Here is a 24,817-nt window from a genome sequence, read left to right on the forward strand (position 1 = left end):
AACAAGAAATCTCAGCACTTCAGGTCCTCACAATGCAAGTGAATGGGTAACAAAATTGTGAAGCTCTAAAAAGCACATAAAGGCAGCCAAGGGTGTAGATTTGGCTTAAAAATGTGTGTGTGTTTGTGGGGGTGGGGTGGGGGGTTGCAAGACTCCAGTAGTTAAATCCATGTCTTCAATAGCAATACGATAGGTGTGGGTGAGAAATAGATCAATATTAAAGTCCTTTTTTACTATTCAATATTTTTAATTACTCTCCTTGCCCAGTAAGTGGTGATATGCACAAAGAATGTGAATTGCCAAAAACAAAAGAAGAAGAATGTGACAGTGAAAGTGGGAGTGGGGATTGATTGTAAAAAAATGACTTAAATATTGATCCGTTTCTCTCGCACACTTATCATATCGCTTCTGAAGATATGGATTTATCCACTGGAGTCTTAAGGATTACTTTTATGTTGCCTTTATGTACCTTCAAAATTGTGGTACCCATTCACTTGCATTGTGTTGACCTACAGAGCTGAGATATTGTTCTAAAAATCTTTGTTTGTGTTCACCAGAAGAAATAAAGTCATACACATCTGGGATGGCATGAAGGTGTGTAAATGATTGAATTTTCATTTTTGGGTGAACTATCCCTTTAAAGCTGCACTACGGAACTTTTGGCTCTCTAGCGACATCTGTGGTTGAAAAAATGCAAGCAACTTGTGGAGGGACATGTTACTTGAGTTGTGTTTCGGCACTGCTCTTCTGTGCAATGAATCTCATGGTTTGAGGCTACCTGCTTTGCCTGTGATCACATGGAGATCTTCACCTGTAGAGCCAGAGTCATAATGTGCTATTTTCTTGTTGATATTATGTCATTAGTTTAAACATTTATAACCAATATTACTTGCTTTGAGGAAGATAAACAATACTCTTTTTACATATTTTAATACAATTATTCAATTATATTTAATAATCAATGTTTGTATTGTACAACACATCAATTTAAGAGGTGAAACTCGTGACATGGCTGATGTGTGTTCAACGGAAGACACTTATTTTTATTAGAGCTGCTCAAATTAACGCGTTAATCGCATGCAATTAATTTTCGAAATTCGAGATTAAATCGCAAATTTTTCTTAATCGCAATTAATACATAATACTGCATAAACCAGTATTAATGCTTGTTGGGAGGACGGAACCTTTGTAATGTGTCCTCCTGGAGTCATGACAGTGATGGACACACCTCAACTTTCCCTGTCAGTGATAAAATGATGGAGAATGGACCTTTAGTGCTATTATTTGATATATAAAACAAGCCTAGACGGGTCTTCAAGTATTTTCAGCACATTTTAATTACCACTGAAGCACGCCAAGTCTTAACTTTTGCTCCACTTTTCCTGTGGAGTTTAAAGCGGCGCTGAAAGCTGGCGTTGACGCTCTGACGTGATTTATGAATGCAGCTTCAGAAGCTGCATCTGAAGTGGCAATTTTGTGTATTTTCACAGAGAAGGAATAAATCCTTTTACATAGCAGTTGCAAATGCATAAATAGTATTATGAGGTGAATATTTTAAATGTAAAATGATGAATATAGAAATATGAGATGAATGAAAATATGAATGGGGACTAATTCTTTCAATAATTCAACCTCCCAGTTAGACTCTGGGAAATGTTTAATGTTACTTGAATAGGTGAATTTATATTGTGGAAGGCTTTGTTTTGAAAATGTTAATAAAGCATTATATTGTTGGGGGGCCTGGGTAGCTCAGCGAGTATTGAAGCTGACTACCACCCCTGGAGTCACGAGTTCGAATCCAGGGCGTGCTGAGTGACTCCAGCCAGGTCTTCTAAGCAAGCGTTGGGTTAACCTCCTCGTGGTCACTATAATGTGTGGTTCTCACTCTCAGTCGGGCGCATAGTGAGTTGTGTGTGGATGCCGCAGAGAATGGCGTGGGCCTCCACACGTGCTACGCATTCAACAAGCTACGTGATAAGATGCGTGGATTGACAGTCTCAGACGCTGAGGCAACTGAGATTCGTCCTCCGCCACCCGGATTGAGGCAAATCACTACGCTACCATGAGGACATAGAACGCATTGGGAATTGAGCATTCCAAATTGGGGAGAAAAGGGGAAAAAATAAAATAAAATAAATAAATAAATAAAGCATTATATTGTTACATATTGTTTTGTTTTCTTTCCTAAGATGGAAATAAATGTATTTTGACAGGAAAATAAGTATATATGGTGTCAAATTTCAGCATTTTCAAAATCTGTGATTAATCACAATTAACTACAAAAAATATGCGATTAATCGTGATTAAAAAAAATATATCGACTGACAGCCCTAATTTTTATATTACAATCTACAGCCTAAGTGGAGATTGCAAGTAAACTGTAATACTACAATAGTAGGTGTATACACTACAAACAATAAGACTGTAATAAATTCATAAACACAAAACGAGGATTCAAGAATGACGTAGATGAAATATACTTTATTAAACATGAAAATAATATGAAGAAATATTCAGTATAACAATTACAATAGTAAGCAGCTTTTTTAATCATTTTAATCATTCTTTAAATAAAGTTATAATAGAGAGATGATTAAACATTAAACAGTATGTACATTATCGGTACAGTATAAACAACTGGAGATGAGTATACATTCATGGGGAATTACCTTGTAGTACCTTGTTCCTATAGTGGGTTTTAAATGCTAAGAGCAATGGAAAGTGATATACAGTAACTTGTGCATTTCTGTGACTTGTTTAAAAGAAATGAGAAAATGGTGGCACACACACACACACACATACAAAGCTGCAGCAATTTTATAAAATACTCAGAAGTCATGATGAATATTAGTAAACATGGTATTGTAACAGAAAATGTAGCCTATTACACTTACCGTGATCGTAAAACACAATATCCCACAAGTAATGTTAGATTCATTAAAGCATGACAACCAATACAAGCTTCAACAACCCTACCAGAAAATATATCCAAGCATTATAGCAAGTAAACAACTTCACCGAACAGATAGCAGTTAAACACCCATCTGACTGATGTCCTGCCGCTGCTGTCCTGTATTGCGACTGACTGAACCACCATATCTTTCTAAGCCGACACTCACGAGACACATCCGGTGCTTAAGGGACATGACGTAAACACGCAAGGATGAATGACGTCAAGGATGAATGACAACAGCTCTTGATAAAAAACAATATTGAAAGCTTACAGTAAGTGAATCGGGGTAAGACAAAGGACAGGGTTTTGAACTCTGATTATGTACTCATTCAATAATGAACTTTTGTTAATTGTGACCAAAAAAACTTACGTAGTGCAGCTTTGATTGTGGCATTTGAAAGATGTGGCATAATTTGAGACAACATTATTGTATCTGCGATTTTCTTTTTGGCAAGAGTCCTACATAGCTCTGTTTGACCCCTTCCAGATGGGCCTCTGTAAGCATCATGAATGCAGAATATCTCATAATGACTGGTCCAATCACTGTATCTTTATTAGCATGACATCACATGTGTAAGAAAGTGTCATGAATGAATTTATCTTTTGTTATGGCTCTAACCAGAATTAGCATGCTATTTACATTGTTTTAATAGTCATAACAGGTCATTGTACACAATTTGTGACACTTCATATCACAAATTGTCATATTAATGGCACTTCCTTATACTATACAGCCTTATTATCATGAGGGGCTCTACTTTCGTGAGTGCGCAAAGTGCAGCGCATTGGCTACGACTGTGCGCAACGTCTAATCCAATTTTCGTGAGAGCGCTAATTCTAAGCGCAATTTTCGTGCCAAGTGGGCATGGGTAGGAGTGTTTGCGCCACTGTGAAAGCAAACTGTGGGCGTATTATATGTAAATGAATTTGCTATTTTCCTAGGAATTTGGTAGTTGGACGTTTCAATACCACCTCTTAACTCAGCGCAAAGTCCAAATTCAGTTCATGCATTTACAGTTTGGAGATTTCACCAGTTGTTGGTAACAGTGACATGCACAGACATGGGGGGTGGGGGTGTGGGGGGGCATTTCTGTAGTAAAGACACCTCCGCTTAAATCTCCGCGCTGGAAGGAGAGAGTAAAATGTTTGGATTTGGTATGATTTTTTTGACCACTTTGTTATTTTTATTATATTTATAAATATTTTTGGTTTAATTTTTTTGTTTCAATAAATGAATTAAATTTTTCAAAATCAATATCGACCGGTAGAAGTGAAGCCAATACAATCACTGTTAATACTAGCCATGTTTTGTGTGCCAGTAGATGAAAATGATTAATAATACTTACATTCTCTGTCATTTAGACATCTATATCCTGAACCACATTTTCCATGCATATAAAAGGGACATGTCCCATTTAACAAGGATGCACAAAATAATGTAAATCCATATTTTTATTCTTCCAGTTCATTGCATACAGTCCATTTACACCATCAGCTTCTTAGGAATGTACTGTCTTTGTTTATTTCGCTGGTGCTTGACAGGGAATGGACTGTATTACAGGACTAAGATGGTGGTGGAAAAGAACCTCCATTGACCCGGTTAGCGCCTTGGGTGCACGATTTCGCCAAACCCACTTGCACCAATACTTAGCGCACTTGCATGAAAATACCAATACTTCATGGCCATGCCCATTGACTTTGCGCTCATGGGTTAAGGCATTGTGCTGCACTTAGCGCTTACACGCTTAAAATAGGGCCCTAGTACTTTTAACACATTGTTTGCATGAACTAAATCAGCATTTCTTTCTTTCTAAATTTATCTTGTTTGAATTTATCACTTTTTTAACAGGAAAAAGGTTAAGCAAGAGATGGCAAAAAGAAATTCCTGTGTTGGAAAACACAATCTGCAAGTATCCTGTGTTGTCTAATCCTACACTTTTTTCTCCTGTACTACTCTCTTTTGCATTGACTGTGTTTAAAGCTTACAGGATAAGTATAACTTAACCTCTGAAGCATGCTGTTGATTACCACACAAAGTCATATTGACTCATTTTGTATTTTTGTTTGTTTGTTTGCACTGGATTGACCTTTTGAGGTGGCACTATTATTTTTTTAGGAAGACAGCTTGTGGTTAGTATTATCAACTTATCGGAGTCAGAATATCCTGGAGATTGCTTACAAATTATTGGTTGAGAGTGTGCTTACATTTAATTTAACAACCTGGTATCTTAGCTGTAAACATAAAAATATCCTGGCTGAGTCAATTAGGTGAGTTGTACATTACTAAAAGTGATAAAAAGGATAGGAGATATTACTCACCCTTTGTATGACCTGTTTGTTTTGTTGCCCTCCGGGAGACATTATGCAATGCCTATGGCAAAAAAGAATATATTACCTACTGCCATTGGAATTCTTAACCAAACTAACAGGTTATAACGATTTTGAAATGTTTTTTGTTTTTGTTTTTTTTGTCTCCTTTTGTTTCTTTAAATATCCTTAAAAATTAAAAAAAAAACATTAGATTACGTGACAGTTACGGCCGCTTCATATCAGATCATATGGATAGGCTATAAATGGGAGAATCAAACATCCACCGCTCCTTCTTTTACCATGATGATTCAAATAGATAGCTAATTATTGCTTTGATCTGTGACGTGTTTCAAGTGTACTGTATCTATAGCCAACATTTGGGAAGCGATCATTTTGACAAACAAAGTTTAATTGTAACGATTATCATTTATCATTGCACATTGCTGCACTGTTCAGTGTGTACCTGAGGTCACAGCTCACACAGTGCTGAATGAAGTGATGAATGCAGACTCTTATAGTTTAAAACGCAGCTGTTTAGTAAATCGCGCAAGACCATATTGTGATTTAAATCGCAATTCAATCATTCATGGATCCTTAATGGATACCATTCCGATGTCTCAGTGGTCTAAGTCAAAGTTCCTTTTTCCATGTCCATATTTTTGCGACTGTAACACAAGTTAATATCCCATTCTAAACTGGAATATAACTTGTCTACACAGAAACTTTTCTGATGTCTGGACTCTATCTGCAGTGGTTTATGATTATAATAGATTAGATTAAGGACTTTCTAGTTAAACTTGATAATTTCTAGATATTGATTTCTAGATAACTTTCTAGAAAGACTTAGTTTAGATAAAAATTTATACCTACATTGGCTAAAAAGTATTTTGCAGTTTGCTTATTTTATACTACGATTTCTTAACATCTAGGTTCTTTTTAATAAATACAAATGTAATTTATTTTAAATTTACACTGTTTACAACTTCCTGTGTGGTGCACTTTGTTTTTTGTGCACATTTCTTGCACACCTATGTTTTCTATAATGAATAGAACTCTGATTTCTCTAACCAGGTTGGTTTGCATTCTAATAAAGAACATGTTATTTGAATCATGTTGAAGTTACTAAGTTTATTTATTTATTTATATTTTTGCAATATCGTCCAGCCTTAGGGCCTAGCTGCTGATGCAAATCAGCCAAACACTGACCCTCTGAGTTATCCAGGATTAAATGGTCATAAGTTAAAGGATTGGACAGAACTTTACAGTTTAGGAAGAAGTCAATTATATGTCTCAACGTAATACTACAACTGCATATTTTTCTTGTGATGCTTTAATTGTAAATACTGTACAAACATTTGTCCTTTGTTTTGACAAAATGAGTCAAAATTCATTCCTGTGGTAATGGACAGCATGCCACAGATGCTTTTACTAAAGCTTGAGTTGTATTTAACCCAGAATATTGCTTAAAGGTTTGACGTAAAATTGGTTTGGTGCAGACTTAGCATGACTAAATGGCTGTAAAAGGCTTATTAAATGAACGTCCAGAAGAGCCCAATAAAATCTTACCAGATTTCTAACAAATATTTAGAAACACCTTACAAAATCTAATATGGAAAAATAAGGCAAAATACAGTATGATCAAACCAAATCTAACCAGATTGGCAGATAGATTTGCTCTCTCTCTCAAACATGCTCACACTCAAAGCCAAAATAGACAGCAACCCTTTGCCGTCGTCACACACAAACTATTATTTCTCTCCATCTTCTTTAATCTCTCTTTCTTCTTTCTCAACCCTATTTCGTTCTTGCTCCTTTCATGCCCATCCTCTAACCTCATCTGAACTCTATTAGGATTACCCAGCAGCCCCATCTTTCTCAGCAGATGTCTTCCTGTCCACATTAACTGATGATAAAACCTCCCAGCAGACACTGCCTTAAGTGACTTGGTCCTTAGCTACAGTGATTAGACTGCCGGCCACTTTTTACGTCACAACCATGTTTCAGATGTGCGTCATGCTGCTAGAGACTGGTTTAAAAGTCTAGCTTTGGTTTAGATACATTTACATGTCAATGACAAAGGAGTGCAGAGCAAAAATGACATAACAAACCCTTTTTATCCCAAAGGGAAGACAAGAGGAGCCTTCTTATTGCCTAAAGGAGCACGGAATGTATATCTGAATGAAACGGAGGAATCTAGAAATGTGATTGGTGAGTGGTATCATGCTTTGCAGAGGAATGGGCATCATTAGAGAAGGCAACAATAGTGCTCTAGTGCTGGTTTTGTTTTCTTGTGTGATGATCTGTTGAAAAACTGACTCAAGGCTCTGTCATTCAGCTTCTTTCTTAAGCAGTTACTGTACATAACTGTTCATGGTCTTCAGTCTTGTTTTTATTTGCCTAACATTATTAGAGATTGACTGATTTTGATGGTTTTTTAGTAAATTTTTTCCTCTTTATACCATTGTTTCCTGTTGAACACAATGGCATAATGGTGTTGTTCAGTGCTATTTTTCAGAGACCCATCAAATAGTGGCATTTATTGGTAGATCCAAAATTCAGATTAAGTGTGAATATTGGTCAAACCGATTATTGGTCTATCTCTAGACATTATTGCAGTACTTTTGTTTCTGATGGAGATGCCTATTGATGGAATCTGGATGATGAGCCTTCTGTCATGTTTTGATATTTGTGTCCTGTTGGCTTGTCGTGACCCTGCGTAATGAACAGTTGCAGTAGCCCATGAGCTCAAAGCTTTGTTTACAGCTTTGCAGTGAAATAGAAATGCCTTCTAGTGATGGGATGCCCACCTCTGCAAAGAACAGAAAAACAGTAGACTTTCTTTGCTCACTAATCGCTTCTGCTATCTCTCCCTTTGTCTCCCTTTGCCCTTTTTTGCACTGTTGCAAAGGTTACCTAAAGATGTTTCTCATTCCCCCTGGGGCTAGACATGTGATCATACAAGAACATGAGGCTTCTCCTCAAATTCTTGGTAAGTGATATCTGTCCTCATGTTTCTCAGGCTAAACAGCAAGGAGATCCTATGCATGCCCATGTGTTTAATGCACTGTCCACGTAGCTGCACTTAATGGATCCATATCATTCTAATATGTATTCATGGCACCCTTGCAATCACATGTACCTCTTCCATCTGGTTAACAGCTTGTGCATTTGCCTGGAAGTGCATTAGGCTCACAGATATTAGAGACAAACACCATCACAACTTTTCTTTGACATTGTGAACCATGCAGCTAGATAGATGTACCGGCTATATTAATGTGACCTTACATTTTTATTAAAGGCATAGTTTATCCAAACAATGCAACCTCATAATGTTCCAGACCTTTATGAATTTCTTCTGTGAAACACAAAAGGAGATGTTAGGCAGAATGTTTGGGAGCCTCAGTCCCCATTCTCTTTCAATAGACACTTTTCCACTATCGGGCCAGAGCAAGCCAGGGCTATCAACTGGCCAGCCGGGGCCAATAGCCTCGGACCTCAAGCTACAAGACCAAAATAGATCTGTATTCCCACCACTGGGCCAATAACTCTGCTGCGTTGCATCACACACCCCGCCCATTTCACAAGCAAGAGGGAAGCTCAAGCTGAGGTATCATGTTATCTACTTATCTAGAATATCGAGTTTATATCGAATGTAAACAGCAAGATAAGTTAGTGTTGTCAACTCACCGACTGTAACTGCCATGGTTTCCCGAGTGGTCTCTCCACTAACAGCGGCACGATGTCCCAGCACACTCATATAAGTTCACAGAACCATAGAAAGTCATTTCTTTGGGCTCCGCTTTGTCCATTGGTCATTTTAACAGATTTGTACTGTGCCCGCATTTTTTTAATTCAGTTTTTTTAATGTAACCTGTACCGTTGTGCTGGATACAAAATCTGGGAAGTTCAGCGAAACTCCGCCTTTGACATTGAACCTGCCTCAATCCCCGGTTGGCCTTGTTTGGCCCAAGGGTAATCGGTGGCCCAAAGCCCCGAGGAGGCACGATGAAGCCCAGAATGTGACAGTGGGAATGCAACTGGCCCTGGCATGCACTAGCATGCCCTCATTTGGCCCGATAGTGGAAACGCGGCAACTGTATGGAAAAAAAGCAGCGTCAACATTCTTCAGAATTTCTCATTGTGTGTTCCACGGATGAGAAAATTAACGGGTTTGGAATGACACAAGGGTGAGTAAATGACAACAGAATTTTCAATGTTGGGTGAATTAACCCTGTAAGAATTGGACATGCCCCATAGTGCAACACTCCCACTGCATTGTGAGATAATGCTCTCTACTAAAACAATACAATACAAAAATAGCTGCATTACTGCATAACAGTTGCATTATAGTTCCTTATGTGAAATCAATACAGGAGACATAATAAAAGCTCTTTGCAAATCTATTGTTGCTCATTCCCCAGCCAGCTTATATTCCCTGTTTTAAACACCAGTTCTTCATGTTCCTAAAATCTTTTGTTTTCTTTGAGGCCCAGACTTAATCAAAGCCTTATTCTTTGTCCATTAACTGTAACAGATGGAAAAACTAGTCCTGGATTTACAATGTCCCTTTTAACCATATGCAGATTTAAAAAGAATCAGAGACGAATGCATTGATTGGCCCATTTTCTTAATTATGAATTTTTAGAACTTTATAGAGACAGCAACTGTCATTTGGCAATGGATGTTATTGAATATGTTGCTTTTTTTTTTTTTGAAAATTCTTTGTCTTGGAAGTGCTGCTCCCTGAATGTAGGAGTTTGAATATACACTATATTGCCAAAAGTATTCGCTCATCTGCCTTTAGATGCATGTGAACTTAAGTGACATCCCATTCTTAATCCATAGGGTTTAATATGACGTCGGCCCACCCTTTGCAGCTATAACAGCTTCAACTCTTCTGGGAAGGCTTTCCACAAGGTTTAGGAGTGTGTTTATGGGAATTTTTGACCATTCTTCCAGAAGCGCATTTGTGAGGTCAGACACTGATGTTGGACGAGAAGGCCTGGCTCGCAGCCTTCGCTCTAATTCATCCCAAAGGTGCTCTATCGGGTTGAGGTCAGGACTCTGTGCAGGCCAGTCAAGTTCTTCCACACCAAACTCACTCATCCATGTCTTTATGGACCTTGCTTTGTGCACTGGTGCGCAGTCATGTTGGAACAGGAAAGGGCCATCCTCAAACTGTTCCCACAATGTTGGGAGCATGGAATTGTCCAAAATCTCTTGGTATGCTGAAGCATTCAGAGTTCCTTTCACTGGAACTAAAGGGCCAAGCTCAGCTCCAGAAAAACAACCCCACACCATAATCCCCCCTCCACCAAACTTCACAGTTGGCACAATGCAGTCAGACAAGTACCATTCTCCTGGCAACCGCCAAACCCAGACTCGTCCATCAGATTGCCAGATGGAGAAGCGTGATTCGTCACTCCAGAGAACGCGTCTCCACTGCTCTAGAGTCCAGTGGCGGCGTGCTTTACACCACTGCATCTGATGCTTTGCATTGCACTTGGTGATGTATGGCTTGGATGCAGCTGCTCGGCCATGGAAACCCATTCCATGAAGCTCTCTACGCACTGTTCTTGAGCTAATCTGAAGGCCACATGAACTTTGGAGGTCTGTAGTGATTGACTCTGCAGAAAGATGGCGACCTCTGCGATCTATGCGCCTCAGCATCCGCTGACACCGCTCTGTCATTTTACGTGGCCTACCACTTCATGGCTGAGTTGCTGTCATTCCCAATCGCTTCCACTTTGTTATAATACCACTGACAGTTGACTGTGGAATATTTAGTAGCGAGGAAATTTCACGACTGGACTTGTTGCACAGGTGGCATCCTATCACAGTACCACGCTGGAATTCACTGAGCTCCTGAGAGCGGCCCATTCTTTCACAAATGTTTGTAGAAGCAGTCTGAATGCCTAGGTGCTTCATTTTATACACCTGTGGCCATGGAAGTGATTGGAACACTTGAATTTAATTATTTGGATGGGTGAGCGAATATTTTTGGCAATATAGTGTATCAGCAGCCATCTCACCCTGCAGCTCTCGCCTGGTTGCCCACTAAAGCTAAGCAGGGTTGAGCCTGGCCAGTACCTGGATAGGAGACCTTCTGGGGAAAACTAAGGTTGCTGCTGAAAGTGGTATTAAGGAGGCCAACAGGGGGTGCTCACCCTGCAGTCTGTTTTGGTCCTAATGCCCCAGTATAGTGACGGGCACACTATACTGTAAAAAAGCACTGTCTTTTGTGTGAGACGTTAAACCGAGGTCCTGACTTTCTGTAGTCATTAAAAATTCCAGGGCACTTCTTGTAAAGAGTAGGGGTATAACCACGGTGTCCTTGCCAAATTCCCCCCATTGGCCCTTATTTATCATGGCCCTCTAATAATCTACATCCCTGAACTGGCTACATCACTCTCCTCTCCACAAATAGCTAGTCGTGGTGGGCATTCTGGTGCACTATGGCTGCCGTCGCATCATCCAGGTGGATGCAGCACACTAGTAGTGGTTGAGGAGATTCCCCCTATACTATGTAAAGTCCTCTGAGTGCCTAGAAAAGTGCTATATAAATGTAAGGAATTATTATTATTATTATTTTAATTTAACCTAACCTTATTTAAAATAGCTAAATAAGATGTTCTGTGCCTTGCTGTACTGCCCCAGTTAACCTCCAGAGAGGTCATCCAAAGGTAATTCTGTCAAATAACACTTTCTTTTGAAATGGTTATAGCCAATGAATATTTTTCTTTACATTTAACTTAATTACTAAAATTAGATTCCTTTGCATGACAAAATACTATAGTTTAGCTATTTATATGGCTGGACTCTGTCTCCATCAGATTTTCACAGTGAATTGGAATTTCATCTGGCTAATTGCTGAATGTCTCCAAGTTTAAATTGTCATTTAAGATTTATTATTAAGATAAAAAGGAGGTTATTTGCATGGTAATAATATAATTTAAGTCATGTATATTTTATGGGTGTGCCCATCCATGGCATCCTCGATAACTCTGATTAGTTTTGTGATTAACACCTTAAAAAAAATAAAAATAAAACAGAAATGAAAATTCTGACGTCATTTACTCTCCCTCATGTTGTTCCAAACATGAATTACATTCTTCATCCTTGGAGCACAAAATGAGATGTTAGGCAGTAAGTTAGAAATGGAGAGCCTCAGTCACCATTCACTATTATTGTATGGAATAAAAATGCATTGAAAGTTAATGGTGTCTGAGGCTGCCAGTCCCCAACATTCTGCCAAACATCTCCTTTTATATTCCATGAAAAAAAAAATGGTTGAGGATATTTTTTTTTTTTTTTTTTTTTTGGTAAACTTTGCCTTTTTAAGTCTGCATTTTATGGATACACAACAGAATAAATGCAAACTCAACATGCTAAAAATGTAGGAAATCAAAGGTCAGCTTTGATTTCAGTGCATCTAATCCTTTGCACCTACAGTGCTTGCTTTCATAAAATAACAGTTCCATCCCTAATGTTCCTTTATTATATTAAATCACTCCAGACAATGCACCCCAGATTTAATGTTCAAGAACATTTTTCACATTACAAGTGACATTTGATGACTGGTTGCAATGGTGATTGTCCTGACGTGCAAAGCTCTCCTAGTAATCACCATTGACATTCAGGCAAATGATCATCTAATTGCTCTTATGCTCTGAGTCAGACTGTGTCACTACTTATTTGTGTCATTATGTCAGTGACCCTGTTTACATGCACTTAAGAAAATGGTTTATTTCAGGGTTTTTGCAGAAACGTCTTGGTTACTGGTGTAACCTCTGTTCCCTGATGGAGGGAATGAGACATTGTGTCGATGTAGTGACACTAGGGGTTCGCTCTTGAGAGCCCCAATCACCTTTGCTTTATTTAGAAAAAGTCAATGAAAATTGGCGAGTGGAATTTTCATGCCACTCTCCGCCCCGGACATACAGATATAAAAGGAGATGGCGTGCACCACTCATTCAGAGTTGTACTGAAGAGCCGAGAGAGAGCCCCGGCCATGTCAGCGGTCAGTTCAGCACCGCGGCAGGAGGGACACAACGTCTCGTTCCCTCCATCAGGGAACAGAGGTTATACCAGTAACCAAGACGTTCCCTGTCTGTCACTCACTCGATGTTGTGTCGATGTAGTGACACTAGGGGTTCTTATACGAAACGGCGCTACACCGTGTCACGAGGTACGGAGGAGTGGACATGGGCAGGCTGCTGCGTGCTTCGCAGTAAGCGCTCGACCACGTCTTGACCTTCCAGCGAGTTAGGTAAGGCATCTCCTGGGTCCCAATAAGGGTGGGGGGAGGCACTTACCCGAGGAAGCTACAGGCGGTGGACTTTCCTGATTTTTGTATTAAGTAATTTCCCACTGAGCACCTGCTAGAATGGTGCTGTGGAAGTGCTCTTCCCTCTCCAGGAGGGAGAGCACTACATGTAGAGAATACCTCACATGGACTTACCGACGGGGAAGTTCACATATGGAATGATGCCACTGGGGAGGACCCTATCTATGGAGAGGGTACACAGCAACAGTGGCTGAGGCAGAGCAGTGCTCTGATGAGGGGAAACACAGGGTTCACCTGAGGGGAAACCGAACAGTGGAAACGCATCATACGGGATTACCAAGGGGGGAATCACCACGTATGGAACACTGAGCCCAAGTACATGGGCTCACCTGAAAAGGGGCATACCATGAGTACTGGGCCTGGCAGCGTCACTCCTCCGGCGAGTTTGTCACCGAATAGTGCTTAAGGAATTAAAGAGGCATCCAGTGTTCACCAGTTACGGGGATAGTGCACATTATCACCTCAAAAGGGGAAAGGCACAATGCAATACACCCGACCGGCCGCCTGGCCTACCTGTTGTTACCCTATAACACTCGGGTCGAAACCGGTTCTATGCGCAGGTTGTAGAACCTCGCAAAGGTATTGGGTGTAGCCCAACCCGCTGCTCTCCATATGTCTGCTAGAGAGGCACCACTCAGCAGTGCCCAGGAGGACGCAACACGTCTGGTGATTGGTAAGCCAGAGAAATGGCATCCACAATCCAATGGGACAACCTCTCTTTGGAGACAGCTTTCCCCTTCTGCTGCCCTCCAAAGCAGACAAAGAGCTGCTCCGAGTGTCTGAAGCTCTGCATGCGGTCCAGATAGATGCGCAGGGCGTGAACTGGACACAACAACAACAAGGCTGGGTCTTCCTCCTCTGAAGGGAGCGCTTGCAGGTTCACCACCTGATCCTGGAAGTGAGTGGTGGTAACTTTGGGCACGTAACTGGGCTGAGGATCACGTGAGAGTGTGCAGGCCCGAACTCCAGGCATTCGCTGGTGACAGAGAGCGCCTGCAGGTCCCCAACCCTCTTGATAGAAGTGAGCACCACCAGGAGGGCCGTCTTCAGGGACAAAGTGCTGAGCTCGTCCTGCTCCAGGGGCTCAAAGGGGGCTCTCTGTAAGGCAGGTAGGACCAGAGAGAAATCCCAAGAGGGAATCAGGCGCGGTCTAGGGGGATTCAATATCCTCTCATCTTTGAGGAACCTGGTGATCAGGTCGTGCTGTCGAGAGGGTCTCCCATCCAGTGTATCGTGATATGCTGCAATAGCAGCCACGTACACCTTCAGGGTAGAGGAAGACAGCCGTCTCTCCCGTCCCTCTTGTTGGAAGGACAACACAGACCCGACTGCTCATCTCTGTGGATCTTCCCCGTGGAAAGAACACCAATTCGCGAAGAGACGCCACTTCAGACATACAGCCACCTTGTGGAGGGGGCTCTGGCCTGAGTGATCATGTCTACCACTTGGTGGGCGAAATCCTCGACAATGTCGCCAAAGAGCCCCCCTTGAGAAATGGGCGCATCGAGAAAGCGGACTTTCTCAGCGTCACACATCTCCACAAGGTTGAGCCACAGGTGCCGCTCTTGGACCACCAAAGTGGACATCGTCCCACCCAGGGCGTGCGCCGTGACTTTCGTCACCTGTAGAGCGAGGTCGGTCGCGGTTCCTGCATAAGCCCTGGGTCAGTCCTACCCTCGTGCAGATCTTTGAGTGCCTTGGCCTGGTGACCTGCAGGATGGCCATAGCATGCAGGGTGGAAGTGGCCTGACCCGCGGTGTTGTAAGCCTTCGCCACGAGTGACGAAGAAATCTTACATGCCTTGGAAGGAAGCCTTGGTCAGTTCCTCCGGGTGGCTGCACCCTGTGGGCATAAATGCACCACAACGGCATGTTCTACCTGGGGAAGCTCGACATATCCCTTAGCCACTCTGCCGTCGAGGGTAGTTAGGGTGGACGAGCTGGCGAAGCGTGTACAGGCAGAGAAAGGTGCCTTCCATGACTTTGCGAGCTCCTTGTGCACTTCCAGGAAGAAGGGCACTGGGGTGGGGCACGGCCGTGAGTCACGCTCCAAGCCCAGAAACCAATCATCTAGCCACAAATACTCAGGGCAGGGTGGAGGGTTCCACTCCAGCTCGATGTTTGCGGCCACCCGGGCAAGCATGGCTGCTAATTCAGCGTCCTCCTCATCCTGAGCTCTACCGCCCGAGAGCGGGAGCTCAAAAGATTCGTCCGCTTCCAAAATCAGAAGCCCACCCTCCAATGCTGCAACCGATAACTCATCCTCATCGTGAGCCCTGAACGAGATATTAAATCCGCCCTGAGGCGGACCGCCTACCTCGCTCGTGAACTCTACTGGGCAGAACAAGCGTGCTGGGGGCTGGGAGGTCCGTGGGGATTGAGCTGGCGGAAACACTCCCATATCCACATCCAGATCGTCCACGGCGCTCGCCGACGCAGCCGCCTGAGTTTCAACGCAGGACGGACCGGGTCGGGAAGCAGCCACATTGGCTCTCTGCTTCACGAAGAAGGAAGAGAGCCGCGACTGCAATGTTCTCATTGGCATGTTCTCACAGTGAGAACATGACCCCTCCACGAAAGCTGCCTCGGCGTGCTGGCAACCCAAGCACTCGAGACACGATCTCATGGCCATCTGGTGGGGAGAGATAACGGCCGCACACAGTAGCACAAAAGTGAAAGGACATCTTTAAAAAGATGCCAATCGTTTGTGTGAGGAATTTTAGAGAAAATATACTCTTTTGGAATATACTTTTTTAACACCTGTGGACCCAGGGGAAGCATAACACTCGACCATGCGAGGGTGACCGCTGATATGCGCCGTAAATTCCAGCAGCAAGGAATAAGGTAACGGGACGAACACACACACACACACATGTGCTTGGCTCTGAAGAACAAGTCTGAATGAGTGGTGCACACCATCTCCTTTTATACCCGTATGTCCGGGGTGGAGAGTGGCATGCAAATTCTACTTGCCAATTTTCATTGGACTTTTCTGAATAAAGCAAAGGTGATTGGGGCTCTCAAGAGCAAACCCCTAGTGTCACTGCATCAACACAACTTCAAGTGAGTGACAGACAGGGAAGCGGCGTTCTAAAACGCCATTTAAACGAGATTGCGAATTTCCTTACGCCACTTAAGGGATTAAGAGAAAGCGGTTTAGCACACCTAGGTTTCTCCCGGAGAATGCGGCTTATCTTGCTATGTAAACACATAAGCGCCATTCTCACAGGTTTTTGAAGAGTGCTCATGTGTGTGAACAGACCGGGGTAACACACGTCATCGGATGGAGTAAGAACAAAGCAGAATAAGAAGTAAACAAAGCAGAAAGACTTCAGCATTTCCGGGAGTACAGTAGAGAAAGCACATACACAATAAACTATTCTCATTTATAAACACCAGTGTAAATTTTCGCTGTCCCTTACCTCCGCGTGTATGCGCTCGTACACTGGGGGAATACCTGTGTTTTACATAAGAGAGAAAGCCCCACTATTGCTGCGCAATTCCACTGCAGGTCGCAACAGAAAGTTAAGGAAACAAACACAGCAATAACTGTGGAATATATGTAAATAAAGCAAGGCAACAGAGAGTAAAATAGCAAAGTCTTTCTCAGATGCCGTGTTTGTTATTTACACAAGCGTCGTGGGGATATTACGTTGCTATGGAGAACGCTTCTTTCTCACCAAGCCACAATGTATACACGAGTTAAGAGTACGGCAATTATACAGTAAATGTAAACAGGAATGCAGCTTTCTCTCAATAAGTCACGTTCTCACAATATGCTGCTTTCTGGTGTCCATGTAAACACACTCTGTGTGTTAGGCAGCCTTCACATCCTTGCCATATAATAATTCCATATCATTCAACAGCTTAATTTACTGGTATCATGTTTCTGAAAATTACAATAAAGCTTTCAGACATTGAGATGTTGGAGTACAAGCACATTAGTAAAAATGTTCTTTGTTTCATTCTCACTTGGATTTTGTCATTTAAATGCCCTGCGATGACAATAAGTCAATTGTACAGAGTCATTCAGGTCATTCTGTTAAGTTCTTATCTGTAAACTTTTTGAAGAGTTTTAATTAATTGCTGATTGCAGCTATCAAGAACCAGGCAACAGGACATTACATTCTAAACGGCAAAGGGGATGAGGCAAGGTCTCGGCGTTTCATTGATATGGGAGTGGAGTGGGACTACCTCATAGAGGATGATTCCGAGACTCTCCACACTGATGGTCCACTACATGATGCAATTGTTGTTCTGGTAAACAAAACTTTACTTTCTCAAATCGAATCTTTCTCAAGGCTTAAAAAGCACAAGGAAAAAAATAACATTTCTTTTTTAAATCCCTTAATCTTTATATTCATTTCCAGGTTTAAATTAGATTGAATTCCAGATTTTTTATGTGGACTCAGACTTTTGAAACCCCTTTGTATGTATGCACATCACTTTTAAAAGAACAGTGTTGGTATATCACATATTTATAAATCTAAGAGCATTACTTTTTTTCATTATCTTCATTCATGCTTCAAAGAGAGTATTTGCATGCAACATGGTTAAAGTTTATTTCAGATTTACCCCTTTGTCAAAGGCTAGTTGCGAGGCAATTTATATTTTCTCCAATTTCCTTAATTGAGCTTTGAACTCAGCTTGATTGAAATTGGTTGGTTGGCCATATAGCAACAATTGTGTAATTAAATTTTCTCAAGTGCACATGTGCAAAGCATGAATATCTCACTCATTATACTGAAAAGTTTTACACCACTTTTCTTTCAGTGACAAACAGAAATTTAAATTTTCAATCTTGGTTCATTGGCAGGAAGATCATAAAAATTATGCCCAAAGGTCCATAATTTCAATAAGTATTAGGGATGGACCAATACTAAAATCTAGTACCAATGAGATGGTAATTATTTTCATGTTATGGCTGATAAACCACAAATGGCTAATATTAAACATATGTTTATAACTTTGTGTTAAAAATACAAGAATAAAACAAAAATCATTAGTTTTAAATATAACAAGTGAATATAGGCATCACAGCATTATAATGAAAAGTGTGAAAGATGGGTATTCATTTTGAGATCTGCTAAAGATTATGTTTACCTGTGTTATTATTGTAAATTATTAGTGTTATTGCAGATCCATTTTAAGCTAGATGTTGGCAAAAGTAATCTCAATATAAAAATGGGAGGAAAAGGACCACAATTAAGTATCCAATATTGGTTCAGTAGTTCACATGTAAATGTAATCCTGCATTGAGAATAGTGTAAACGTGTGGCTCACTGTTCTGGGCGAAGGGGGCTCGAGACCTGAGCCCGAATACCCCCCGGACTTAGATCAGTTATTGATGGATAGATAGGAGGAGAAGGGGAGGTGGAGGGATGCCAGAAGACTCGATGCCACGTAGAGGTAAGCAGCTGTTTATATGCTCTTACTCTAGCAGCATGATTGGTCGGATTAAATGACTTGTTCCTCCTGAACCTTGTTAAATTAAAACAAGTAGTCCGCAAGTAAATGTAATCCTGTATTGAGGATAGTTTAAACATGTGTGACTCGCTGCCTTTGGCGAAAGGGACTTGAGACTCAAGACTTGACCCGAGCTTGAATACCCCCCAAAAGGTGCCAGAAAATGGGAGAACGAGCTGTTTTCTATGGAGCCTTTGTATTTGAGATGAGATTAAGTATTTTATGATTCTTCTTATACTCCCCCAAAAAGGAGTGTGATGTGTGAAATGGAGTGAAATTATTAAATTAATTTGAGGGATGGGGGGGAGGCGCTTGCTGAGCCCTGGTTGAGGTGGGCAGAGGTGGCAAAATATGATAGAACGAGCGGGGGGTGCTAGTGGAGGTAGCCTCGCACTAGGGTACACTCGGGGGATAGGAAACTGGGAGGTGTAGAATAGGTAGAGATGGAGAGTAAAAATAGGCTGAAGCACTGAAGAGACAGTGGCAGTTGCGGCCGCATGGAAATGAGCTCTGCAAGAGCTGAAAAGTTTACTGGGTCCTTGCCATGTAAGAGACGCCAATCAGTGAACACCTTCCATTTTAGAGCGTAGAGGTGTCTCGTGGACTGTGCTCTGGCCTGTAAAATGGTGTTCATGACTGAACGCGTCAGTTCTGTTGTGTGTAGTGCGCCCCGTTCAAGGGCCACACATGCAGGTTCCACAGCTGGGGCGGGGATGCCAGATTGTGCCTTACGCCTGAGAGAGAAGATCCCTCCTCAGTGGTATTTCCCATGGTGAGCTGTACAGTATCTCCATCATTTCTAGAAACCATGACTGGGCCATTTTGGCACAACTAATAGAACCATTTCCTTGTTCTCTTGGACTTTGCATATGACAGAGTGAATCAGGCATACCGGGGGAAATGCATATTTGCATTTCACCAGCCATTTGTGTGCCATTGCGTCCATTCCTGGTGGGGCTTGGGACTTCGAGTACCAGAGGGGACAGTGGGCATTCTCCACTGAGGCAAATAGATCAATTTCTGCTTTGCCGAATGTTTCCCAAATCCTCAATACAGTTTGAGGATGAAGCCTCCATTCACCTGGTATCACCCCTTGGCATGACAGTAGTTCCGCACCGTAATTCAGGTGGCCTCGGACATATGTCGCTCTCAGGGAGAGGAAATTATGCTCGCTCCATAGGAGGAGGCGACGCATCAGTCTCAACAGTGGCGGTGAATGAATTCTGCTTTGCGGTTTATATATGCCACAACTGTCATGTTGTCTGAGCTAACTAGGACATGACAGCGCGCTATTTCTGACTGAAAAGCTTTTAAGGCTAGAAATACAGCCAGCAGCTCTAGGCGGTTGATGTGCCACGCACTCCTCACATCTGTCCAGGTGCTGAAAGTCACGCATCCATCACACACCGCCCCCCAACCTGTGTTGGAAGCATCTGTAGTCACCACTTTCCACCTGACAGCTTGCCCTAGCACGACACCTCGCTGGTAAAACGCAGGAGCTGTCCATGGTGCCAAAGCAGCTATACAGCGGCGGGATATAGTGATGCGCATGCGCCCTTGGTGCCAAGCATGTTGTGGCACGCAGCACTTCAGCCAGCACTGAAGAGGTCTCATGTGTAAGAGACCTAATGGGATGACGGTGGATGCTGCCGCCATAAATCCCAATGCTTTCTGAAACAGCTTCAGTGGAAGTGTTCTCCCCTGTTTGAACTGAGACAGACATTGTAGAATGTCCTGAACGTGCCCGCTCGTGAGGTGCGTGTGCCCGCTCGTGAAGTCGAGGCGGACTCCCAAAAAGGAGATTCGTTGGCTGGGGGAGAGCGTGCTCTTCGCGCAGTTTACATTGAGGTCCAAACTGTATATATGCTGAAGCAATAGTCTCTGTGCTGGCATAACAGAGCCTCTGATTGCACCAGTAACAGCCAATTGTCGAGGTAGTTCAAGATGTGTACGCCACTCAGTCTCAGAGGAGCGAGAACCGCATTGATGCACTTTGTGAATGTGCGAGGAGCCAGAGACAGTCCGAAGGGCAGGACTTTGAATTGATACGGCGTTCCCTTGAATGCAAATCTCAAAAACATCCTGTGATGTCGTACAATTTGGATATGAAAGTACACATCCTTCAGATCTGTCGACGCAAACCAATCGTGTGGGCGTACATGCGATAAGATCCGTTTCTGAGTAATCATTTTGATTGGGCACTTTATAAGTGCATGATTTAAATGTCTCAGATCCAGGAGTGGCCGATGTCCACCGTCTTTCTGTGGAACAAGAAAATAATGGCTGTAAAACCCTTTTTGTGCTTGAAAATTTGCCATAATCTCTATCGCGTTTTTCACGATGAGATTGTGTATTTCGGCTTGTAATACTGGCACGTCTTCGAGTGAAACTGTGGAAGACAGAACGCCGTTGAAACGGGGTGGCCGGTGTCCAAATTGGATCATGTAACAATGTTCGATCGTTTATTGCACCCATTCTGAAATACCCATTAGGGCTCGCCTCACGTCCGCGTAATGGGACAGAGGACAATTTGGTTTACTCACCGTATGATATGATGCGACATTCACTATAGGAGAACGGTTGCACATAATGTGTGTGCTTTGAAGAGGAAAAGGGCTCTTTTGCAATGAGTGCTGTATTCTTTATTGCATTTTGAATAGCATTTTTTATTGCATTGGACACTGAAACAACATTTTACAAAACATTGTGAACAACAATACTCCTCTCCCGATGAACAGCAGTGGGGAGATGGGGAACAATGTTCTGTGTCTCTAATCGAGCCTTCTTTGGAGCACCGGAAGAACAGTTAAGCAACAGGAACACTTGGCATACAAGTACGCAAGGAACACCTGTAGCATATAGAAGTAATATCAGTTGTTACCAGATAATCACTAATATCAGCCGATAAGCATACAGTCCTGATATATTTGCATCCCTTGAAAGATATGTTTGTAAGTATGCAAGTATGGTGAAATTGTAAGGCTTAATAGTCAACACTGTGACTTTCCATTACATGGCTGGAATAGAAGGAAAACAATAAAACACTGCACAGTGTGAAGCATAGTAAGCACCATTTCTGCCAGGAGTGTAAATCTGACATTCACAGTCTATTGCATCCCAAATACGTTTTATTTTTATTTTAATTTTGTCCACAGTTGTAGGTGTTTATGGAACTTGATGAAACTGATCGTGTTGTTCCTCATATGACACAATAAGTCATCTACTGGTACTTTAACATGATTGGGAAGGAATTTTCAAAGATGCACATTCACAATTTTATTCTATAAAAACAGGATCAAATGCATTGCTTGTAGCATTAAATATCTTTAATAAGTCCATCATATATATATATGATATATTTGAAGCGGTTGTAAAATGACTATAAACGTACACCACACATTCTATGTTGACAACTGATTGCTGTTTGCATAAAAAAAATAAAAATAATTATATATAAATATATATATAAATAGTAACCAGCTGTCAACATAGAATGTGTGGTGTGCATTTATAGTCATTTTACAACCGCTTCAAACGTAGCTTATCCTATCCATTTAGTGTGAGATCTATCAGTTTAAGAGATTGCTCTACTAGAGGTCATGGGAGGGACCTTAAAGCATTGTAGTTTTAGATAGACTAGTATTGAACTTCAGTAAAATGTCTCTCTGTTTATTCACAACTACTTAATCCTGCTATTGAAAGCTCTGTGGTGCATGTGAACTGCAGGTCCATGGAGTAGGAGAATTACAGTATAAGCCAAGTTTTGAATATGTCAATCAAAGCTGAAGCTTTTCATCATTTCTTCAAACTCATTCTTTCGCTGGAGATCAGAACTCAGTGTGAATTCGGAAGGTTATTGCGAAAGAGGAGAGGAATTGTTCTAAATACACTGACAGCTGGAACACAAAGCAAGTGACATCAAATATGTTTGTGAATGTTTTTTTTTTTCTTCTTCTTCAGCTGTGGTTTGAAAAGAGGCTGTGAGTGAGAGTGCTTGCTGGATAATGGAGGTGTAGGGCATTGTGCTGTGATCAATGAGTTTGATGAGGAGAGAGATTGAGAAACGTGCATAGGGTGTACTATCTTCTGCGAACTCACTTTAAATTAAGAGAAAAAATCATTTTACTTATTAATGCGAGAAAAACATTGGTACTGCAGCAACTTGATCCCTACTGAGTTTCTCACTTATTATTGATCCAGTGGCAATTATGTAAAGATTTTACAGTTCATGACATTGAACCTAAAACAACATATTTACTATAAACATGCTCTTTTATATTTGCATAAATAGAATCCATTGGATTCTGTGTACTGCATATATGGCACTTCTGAAAGCTCAGACAATAAATATTCTTGTTTTGTTGTTAAGAGCATCTAGAGAGCACTGATGCTTTGAGAGTTTGTGAGCCCTTTGGAATTATCTGTAGTCATAAATTAATTTAGTTTAATTTAATTTTAAATTTGATCTGACCTTTATCTAAGCTGTTGTGATGGATAAAGAAGATTATATTGAACATTTGCATTACATTTGGTGTCACAGATGGTGTCTTACTAAAATGATGCAAGCAAAGTGCATAGTTAGTAATACCTATCAGTATGAACCCAGAGGAAACTTTTATTGCTCAAAGGTTGCTCTTCATAGCAAAATAATTTAATGGATATCTCAGTTGTTTATCCAAGTGCCAACTTGAATTAAGTCTGAGATATTTCTTAAAAAATCCCTTATGAAGAATAATAATGGAAACAAACGAGACATGCAGTAAGAACATAGAACAATAATTTTGATAGCTTAGGCCAGATAATTTAGTTTAGTAAAAATATGATGTAAAATATTAAAATTGAGTTGCAGACTTGGTTTTCTTGGCAAATCTGAGCACAGTTTATGAGATTATTGAGATATCTTTTAAAACCCTAAAGGAGAAACAAGTGAGATTACAAAGGAGTTTTTCTCAGGAGAAAAATCTGAGAAGCAGGAGTCTTAAGCAAAAGTCTCCATTTGCTCTCCATTCAATCACATTGCTGTGATATCAGAGGCAAATAATATTTTTTATGATTTTTCTTTTGCAGAATTGTATAAGAAAATAGTTTTCTTCTAAATTTTAAATGTACAATAATTTGTAAAGGTCTACTAAGTGATGTAATTTTTTTTCAAAATTAAAATACTCCAATTCCAGCTTAATGTGGATAGATAAATATAAGTAAACCATTTGTAGGTGGATTTTTTTGCAATAAACTACCTTGGCTGGAAAACTATGGCATACAATGCAAAACATGACGATTGATTTTTAATTTTCAACAACAATGTTCAATACATCACATAAATCCAAATGTTTAAGTTGCAAGTGTAATGGTAGCCAGCTGGTAGGTAGCTGTGCAGTGTGTAAACGTCTGACACTAGAGGCTGTAGCCTTTAGCCTCCTCGTTAGCACGCCCACCTCTCATGCCGGAGACCTGGGCTTTAATCCTGCTCGGAGCAGGTCGAGCCGAACCGGTTACAGTGGTTCCGTGACCCAGATGGGAGTGAGTTTTAGGGGGGTGAATATAATAGTAGCCAGCTGGTAGGTAGCTGTGCAGTGTGTAAACCTAACTTCCCTGGCGTCAAGAGGCGCACTAGTGACTGACGCTAAGGGCTGTAGCCTTCAGCCTCCTCATTAGCGCACCCTCCTCCCATGCCTCCCATCTGGTTCAAACCCTGTCCGGAGCGGGTCAAGCAGGACCAGTTACAGTGGTGTCGTGACCCAG

General features: G+C 41.4%; 1 protein-coding gene across 1 annotated transcript in view; it reads left to right on the plus strand.

The window, feature by feature from the left end:
- The window catches only part of LOC127424455 (A disintegrin and metalloproteinase with thrombospondin motifs 3-like), a 175,081-nt gene that overhangs the window by 109,354 nt on the left and 40,910 nt on the right, over positions 1-24,817 (plus strand). The window contains exons 16-17 of the mRNA XM_051669699.1: positions 8,172-8,252; positions 17,706-17,869. Of these exons, the coding sequence (XP_051525659.1) occupies positions 8,172-8,252; positions 17,706-17,869 (245 nt within the window). The remainder of the gene's footprint in view (positions 1-8,171; positions 8,253-17,705; positions 17,870-24,817) is intronic.

This window comes from Myxocyprinus asiaticus, chromosome 3 (genome assembly GCF_019703515.2).
Source record: "Myxocyprinus asiaticus isolate MX2 ecotype Aquarium Trade chromosome 3, UBuf_Myxa_2, whole genome shotgun sequence".
Lineage (NCBI taxonomy): Eukaryota > Metazoa > Chordata > Actinopteri > Cypriniformes > Catostomidae > Myxocyprinus > Myxocyprinus asiaticus.